General features: G+C 38.5%; 1 protein-coding gene across 1 annotated transcript; it reads left to right on the top strand.

The window, feature by feature from the left end:
- Positions 1-1,802: 1,802 nt before the first annotated feature.
- Positions 1,803-2,711, top strand: LOC109245276 (olfactory receptor 4C11-like). Its single transcript, XM_019412580.2, has one exon. It carries the CDS (start codon positions 1,803-1,805, stop codon positions 2,709-2,711), a length of 909 nt encoding a protein of 302 aa, XP_019268125.2.
- Positions 2,712-8,480: the final 5,769 nt, after the last annotated feature.

Raw genomic sequence — 8,480 nt, 5'->3', positions numbered from 1 at the left:
CCCAGATAAAATATCATGATTGCAAAATATGAACTGAACAAAGATAAAGCATTCTCAAAAGAACACTATTTTCATGAAAATTGTGGCAACCATGTAAAATGTGGTTGGGGTCAAAAATGTATATGCATATTTTAATACAATTTTTTCTGTTAACCAAATGAGAGAATCAGATCCTGTCAAAACAAAACCTTTTTGTTTGTCTTCATGTTCATCAGCTTTTCTGCAAAATCATCAACCTTGAAATATTGACCATATTTGTACATAGTAAAAAGACGTAGAAATACACACATATGTAAATATACTGATAGGATCTTTCTTAAATGACATAGAAGAAACCAAAAGTAGTTATTTCTGGAGAGTAGGATTATAGATTCAATAAACTGGAGACAAATTTTAATTTTCTTCTCTCATTTTCCTGTGTAATTTGGATAATTAATGTTAATCATGAATTATTCTATAATAAAATACAGCTAACGAATAGACACAAAATATTGAAAAACGTTTTTAATGATTATAAATAGCAATGATAATCTCTAGCTTTGGGATGGCAATATCATACTTGGGATATTACTCTGAGTTGTTATCTATGTGAGTGACAGTTGGAAGCAATATAAATATCTCAAAGGACAAATGGTCAAAAAGATGCCACTTATAAAAATTTATACAGTGTCACATGATTAAATTAACAATGAAACTAATGAAAAGTATAATAACATGGGAAGAAGTGTTCTAATAATTCCAAGTCAAAATCAGGACACAACATGTTATTATATGATGATTTCAATGACAAACTATACGTGCTAGGAACAAGAACTTGAAATAGAACAATCATAACATAGTATGTTGGAATTATGGAATAATAGTCAGATGATATTTTTAGAAGTATCCTAACGAATTCAGAGTAAAAAGGAACAACTCGGAGTAAAAACAAAATTTAGATTATAGGCATCGTTAAGAATTTTATAGCATGTTGAATTCATAGGCCGAGATGCTCAATATTGTAATGAGTTAAGTTCAACAGTACAGCCAAGAAGGTAAACGATTTTCCTCAATTATGCCAACCTCAAAGTTGTCCTGACATTTGTCATATAATGCATCAGGGAAGTTGACACTGAACACGAGAGGTGTAAGTAAAAGACTGTGAAAATAGATTTTTGTAAATCATATTTCATTCAAGATATTGACGGGGTCAGAGATGAAGGGGTCAGAGACCCAAAAATGAGTGAACTAAACTGAGAACATTTTCATCAAGAGGGACTCCTCAACAGTATGAGTGCTTAATTATAGTGGAATAGTGTTTTTCAGAATTCAAAGCATGTAGATAAAATGCATAACACATGAAATATATGTGTCTATATGTGTGCATAAAAATATGTTTAATTCTTAGGGAAACTCAGGATCAGGTAAGGCAAATATTTGCACTTTATTTTTCATATGAAGGCTAAATTTGCAGTGAGATAAGTCACTTGCCCAAGGAAAGTTCAAGTGCTGCAGTTTTCTATCTTGGTAGGAATTGAATTTTTAAAGGACATTTAATTTTACCTCCCCAAATGCAAAGGCTTTGTTGATCCAAGGCAGTTAGCTTCTGAATCGACAGATAGATCTGGGAGAGGCTTGGGCATCTGCGGATTTACCAAGAGTCATAGAGGATTGAAGGCAGTCAGAGGTAACATAACATGGAGCAAAAGCAAGGCATTCAGAGTTCACCCCACCGATCTTCCCAAGCTGTCACTTCTTTTCTTCTCTTTGCAGATTCAGCCCTTGTCCTCAACTGCACCTTACTTTCAGCCAGTAGAATTGCGATGAATAGCAGTGTGACTGAATTCATTCTCTTTGGGTTGACACAGGATGCAGGAAAGCAGAAGGCAGTATTTGGTGTCTTCTTGATTCTTTACCTTGCGACACTGTTGGGGAACTTTCTCATTTTAGTGACTATTAAAACAAGCAAGACCCTTGGGAGTCCCATGTACTTCTTCCTATTCTATCTGTCGTTTGCTGATGCTTGCCTCTCTACAACCATAGCTCCCAGATTGATTGTGGGTGCCATTACTCAGAAGAATACCATTTCGTACAATGAGTGCATGACTCAGGTCTTTGCAGCTCATTTCTTTGGGTGCCTGGAAATCTTCGTGCTCATCCTCATGGCTTTTGATCGCTATGTAGCCATTTGTAAGCCCTTGCGATACACAACCATCATGAGCCAGCACGTCTGCAGTGTGCTGATGATTTTGAGCTGGGTGGGATCCTGTATCCACTCTTCAGCACAAATTTTCCTGGCTTTGAGATTGCCTTTCTGTGGCCCCAACGTGATTGACCACTATTTCTGTGACTTGCAGCCCTTGTTGAAACTTGCCTGCATGGACACTTATGTGACAAATTTGCTAGTTGTTTCCAACAGTGGGGCCATATGCACGGTGAGTTTCATAATCCTGCTCATCTCCTATGTTGTCATCTTGTACTCGCTGCGAAACCACAGTGCTGAAGGAAGGCGAAAAGCCCTTTCCACCTGCACCTCCCACTTTATTGTGGTTGTCCTATTTTTTGGTCCATGTATATTCATATACACACGCCCACCAACCACATTTCCAATAGACAAGATGGTGGCTGTGTTTTATACAATTGGGACGCCCTTGCTCAACCCTCTGATTTATACCCTGAGGAATGTTGAAGTGAAAAATGCCATGAAAAAGTTATGGTGTAGCAAAGTATGACTTCTGTTGATATAGGATATTCAGGGATTCTAATGTATATTTCCTTAAGAGCTTGATTTTCCTTCATGGACAGGAAAAGTAAAATTTTCTCATTGGGGGAAAAACAATTGAGAAATTTTAATTGTACTCATATTGCATATATTTATTTGTATTAATAGTGATAAATACAAATAAGTACATATCCCTTATTCTGAAAGGAATGCATTAGAATAGGATTACTTGAAGTTCGTAACCATTTTGAACAACTTAAGCTGGTTCTTAGTTGACATCTGACCATGTTTTCATGATAATCTCACTTCCTGTACAAATTTGTATTTGTCTTTAGAAAGAAATGTACTGACTAGTGGCAGCATGATTGTGTAGTGTGTGTATGTGTGTGCACACACCAATTCTTTTTCTAGATTTTATTCTGGTCCTCAAGAACTTGGACATGGAGCTAATCCATATGGAACCGGAACCTAGAAATGGAGGTAGCGGTCTTGACAACCTGGGACTTGCAGAAGATGTTCTGAGAAAATTCTATGGTGGAATCTGTTCCTGAGCCTGACTCACTGGGGCACCTATATGGATGGACCCTCAAACTCCACGAAAAGCTGGAAACCTCACTGAAAACCTGGACTGTCCCTGGAAAACTCTCTCAAAGTTCTGTGAATGGTGGGAGAAGGAGAGTTTTACACTTGGCAGTGATGGGCGGTATCTGCTTTTTGTCAGGCTGTCTGTCCCCATGATCTTCACAGAGAAGAGGCAGTGAGGTGGTTGGCAGCAGGAATATGTGGAGGGATATAGGATAGAAGAGGGGTTAGAGAACAATGAACAATGAAGAGAAAGAAAAGGTGAGGAGAGAAGAAGCTTTGCTCTTTTTATATTTGGAGAACCACTTTTTGGGTATCTGAACGTTTGAAGGAAAAAAAAATGCAATTTCAGGGTATCTCTATAACATTGACTTAGCTTGGCTTAGCTTTCCTGGCTGTCATGTGTATTTGGGCATCATGAAAACAGTTTCTTTTTTGGCTCTGAATAGTGTCTGAAATATCCAGTTTCAGATTCCCTGGAAGAATCCAAGATGGGAAAGGCTGCCTCAGTGCTTTTCAATTTTGGTCTTTTGGTTTTGTAGGAGGATGTTTTAAAATACGTATTTGCATTTTTGAAGATGACGTAATTGAGGCGTGTGGTGCACACAGCACCACACTGCGTCACCATCTCATAGTTAAGTACCATGATGTAATACTATTTCAGTATCTGAGTTTATAATTCCCATCAAGTTGGCACAAAGAAGTATTACTTTAAGTGATATAGGCTAGTGAGATAAGAATCCAATGAACGTCATGAGTATGTGAAACATTTCTACCAACTGAAGACCAATTGTTATCATGTCCCATCAAAGATGCCCAAGATTCTTACATAGAAAAATGTGACAGAATAAATAGTTAAGTCCCAAAGAGGACCTTTGTCAGAGCTCTCAGGGCCATATTTACAAGAGGCAATTATGTTTCATATTCTAAGTGAACACTCCTGATTTCCCTAATTTTGTGTCTTGCAGTTTCATTTTTGAAACCTTTGAATCTGGTCATTTGATTATTATATTTAGTATTATTGGTTCTTAAGTAACCAAGACATAATAAAACTTTTTTTTAATTCTTATTTCTTGTTGCTCCTTAAAATTTTATATAGCGAGAGAAAAGATATGTTTGTGTGGGCTCGGAAAGCTTCATGAATTTTCTTCTCATTCTTAGATCATATAGAGTCTAGATTCCCCCAGATTTTAGATAAGGACTCAGTTGGGAGGGGTGGGAGAAGTGGTCAGGGGACAGAAAGGTCTTACTTGACCTGGTAACTTAACAAATTGGCTGACTCTGCTTCTGGCAAATGTTGAAAGCTTTTTATTTGCCTTCCCTTTGGGGGATTTTTGTAAGCTTTCTAATTTTAGTATCCTTGATATGGGAAGAATATTTCTCTTTCTTATGATCACTGATGACCCCTTGTTAGCACTTAGAAAGCCAGTAGTAACCTTCAAAATTCTCCCTCTTTTCCTTCCTCCCTTCTGTCTTTCCTTCCCCTCAATGCTCCCTCCTCCTCTCTTCCTCCCTCCTTCTCATCCATTCTTCCTTCCTTCTTTCTCTTCTTTCAACACATTGTGTACTAAATGCATACTAGGTTCCATGACTGATGGATACAAAGTTGAATGAGAGAGTCACAACCCCAATCCTCATGGAACCTAAGTCTAAAGATATTCCTTAAAATGTTTCAAACATTTAGGTGTTTTTTCCTTAGGTCCAGCCATAAGTTTTGTTATTTTAAATTGTTCTTATAGTTTAAAATTGGAAAGGAAGGCATGGGATTTAAAGATTTTTTTTTCTCAAGTCATCTTTTCCCAGAAAAATCCCACTTTCTTTCCATGGTAATTCTATTCCTTGACTTCCATCATGTCATGGTATCATGATTATTTTGGTACTTCTCTAATCTTAACTTTTGGTCCACTTTCTGCTGCTATAATTTCCTGTTTTCTAAAAGCCCTTGTAAACCTAGGTTCTACCCTTGGCTCATTCTTCTCATCACATGCCTTACTTGGGTACTGTTATCTACTCTCTTAATTTAAACTAACACTGATACATCAATGTTCACCATATTCGATCTCCAACCTGACTTTCTTCTGATTTGAATTTTGTTTCTCTGTCTTATTTGATATCTTTTGTTACATCTTCTGGGGGTTTCAACAGATTGCTTATGGTATTCATTCTGAGCTCCTTAACTTAACACACCGTAGTTGCCAGTATGTACCTCTCCAACACTATTTTCTGTATCTTTCTGACTAAAAATATATGTCTTGTACATCCTGGATTTCTCCAGACCAAAAATAATGATAGCTATTATTATTCAATCCCATATCTGTTAGCTCTTGCTGTGAAACAACCATGCAATCTCAGTAACATAAAACTATATATATATATATATATATATATATATGTGTGTGTGTGTGTGTGTGTGTGTGTGTGTGTGTGTTTTAATTGTTAGTTTATGGATCAGCTGGGGTGTACTTCTACTTTTAGTTGAGCTCATTTAAACATCTGCAGTCAGCTTCAGGTGGATGGGTGGCTCTATGATCTTCTCTGGGACCTCTCAGGTGTTTGGGTTCGATTAGCTATAGTCTGATCCGATATGATCTTGAATGGGACGGTGGTGCTCCTTCCCTGGTGGCCTGTCGTCCAACATGCTAATCCGGGGTTGTTCTCATGGCAGAAGTGTCTCAGAGAGCAAATGAAAGTGCACAAACCTCTTGAGGCAGAGGCTCAGAACTGGCGTTCTGTCGGGGTGTCTATCACGTTCTATCGGCCAAAGTGAGTCACAAGGACTTCCCAGACTCAGAAAGAGAAGGGTCTGCAAAGTTACAAGGAAACCAGTGTAGATACAGGGAGGCTAATAACTATGGGCACAGTGTAATAAATCTGGCCCAAATGCTTACCACGTGCCAGGGAGTTTTCAACGTGTTTTGTAGAATTTAATTGTTTTCATCCTTAGCAGTGCCTATACTATACTCTACGTCTTTGTTCATGCTGGTCCCATTACCTGGAATGTCCTTTACTTTGGCTAACTTGGAAACACCTTACTCATGTTTTCAGACTCAACTTCAATGTCATCTCTTCTAGGAAGCTTTTTGTTGGCCCAAATGGCTCAGGCAAAGGCTCTTTATTTACACTCCCTTAGTACTTGTAAATTACATCTCAACATATTCATCACATTTTGTTGAATTTAATTAATTTGTGTACCTTTCCATGGCTTTTACATTTCCTATCTCTAGGGAATTGGCATAGAGGAATTTAGAAGCATGGGGTTAAACTGGGCTTTAAACTAGGCTTAGAAATTTATCTGGAACAATTCACTTAATCTCTTTGTATCTCAGGTAGCTCATCTGCCAAATGGGAGCACAACGGTAGTGAATGTATAGATTTGTGGCAAAGATGAGATGAGTTAACATTGATAAAGTGCTCAGGGAAGTGCCTGTGATATGATAAATGCACAATAGATACCCTTCATTATTATTGCTTATATTTGCACGATCACAATACACATAATCAATAATGTTTAAATAAGCTGAAATATTTTTAAAACTCTTCGAAGAACTTAAAAAGCAAGTGTCATTTATCTGAAACAACCAAGATGATGTTCTGAAAAATATTGCTTAGAGAAATTAGTTGAAAGGGTTCAAACATGGGACTGAGCAGGACATATATTTAGTGCTTCACTGACAAGTTACACCAGGGAGAGTTGAGTCACTCACAGGAAAAGTTTCCTTTTTCCTCTCATTTCCCAGCTGCCTTTCAGTTATGTGCAAGTGTCTTAGAATTTATCTACCTGTCCCTGTGGATGTTGAAGGTATAGCTTACATTTTGAGGCCCAAGGAATGTGAGTGGAGGTTTTGTGCACCAGTCTGAGGCTAAAGCATTAAGAAAACCAGCTCACATCGCCAGTGTCTGGGGTCTTCTGCCGAACATGGCCACTGAAGGGACCACCCTTTCAGTTACAAGCTGATGGAATTAGTCTGCCTGTTCTCGACCTACTATGTGAAGCAGAGACCCCAGTTGCAAGGAATGTGTAAGGTGACTGAGAAAATGTCTTTTTCTGTTCATTACTCTGTCTTGTGTGGTTTCATCCCACATACATAATTTAATATTCTCAGTATTGAGCAAAACTTCGATGGCAAAGGACCTTTCAGAAACTTCTGGAACCTCCCTCCCCACCTGCAGCCTCTTCAGGTGCCTTGAGCCCTGTGCTCTGAATCCTTGTCTCAGGGACAACTTTAGCATCAGACTGCCTTCCTGCACTGTGGTCTGATGTGTTCCTGCAAATCCTGGGTCTGACCCAGTGCTCACCTGATTTGTTTCCTTTCTCTAAAGGATCCCTTCCCTGTGTTGTCAGTTGTCCAATAATGAAAACAGTGTTTCATATATTTTGTCCAGCTCCACAACATAAGTGGAAGGCAGAACTTTGCTTCCATAAAAGAATTCCTAACCCATCAAGATTCTCTACTCTGAGACAGACAAACTGACTTACATTATCTCCTAGGATCCTATTTTTTTTTCCTGATTTGCTGTTGCCAATTTTTAATTTTTGTGTCTCATTCATAATTATTTTAGCACCTGCACAATTGATCTCTTGGTGACTCCCATTCATTACTTAAAGATTATATCCTGCATTAAATGGTATTTCTTTAGTGTTTTTCCAGTGCTGACCCTCAACTTGTCCTTGTTTGTATTCCAGCCTCCCAGGAATGATACGATGATCAGAAGACAGAAACAAGCCAAGAATGTTTTATTCTCTCTCTCTTTTTTTTTAAGTAGGCTTTATGACCAGTGCAGAACCCAATGGAGGGCTTGAACTCATGACACTGCGATCAAGCCCTGAACTGAGTTCAAGAATTGCATGCTTAATTGACTGAGGAACCCAGGTGTCCCAGGAAACTTTTATTATTTTTGTTAAAGTTTATTTAATTTGATAGAGGGTTAGAGAGTGATAGAGAGAGTGTGTGCAAACTCAGGAGGGGCAGAGAGAAGGAGGAGGAGGAGGAGAAGGAGGAGGAGGAGGAGGAGAAGAAGGAGGAGGAGGAGGAGGAGGAGGAGGAGGAGGAGAAGAAGGAGGAGGAGGAGAGAATCCTAAGCAAACTCCACGCTGTCAGCTTGTTGCAGGGCTGACAGAAATAAAGAATCAGATGCTCAACCGAGTCATTCAGGTACCCTTAAAGCTGCTAACAAGAAAAAAAAAAAAGACTCATAT

The sequence above is a fragment of the Panthera pardus genome, unplaced genomic scaffold (assembly GCF_024362965.1).
Source record: "Panthera pardus isolate Hobbes unplaced genomic scaffold, ASM2436296v1 HiC_scaffold_12, whole genome shotgun sequence".
Lineage (NCBI taxonomy): Eukaryota > Metazoa > Chordata > Mammalia > Carnivora > Felidae > Panthera > Panthera pardus.
This window is presented reverse-complemented; position numbering and strand designations above follow the sequence as displayed.

Excerpts from the sequence above, each read along its gene's own strand:
- LOC109245276 (XM_019412580.2), top strand. The coding sequence starts at position 1,803 with ATGAATAGCAGTGTGACTGAATTCATTCTCTTTGGGTTGACACAGGAT.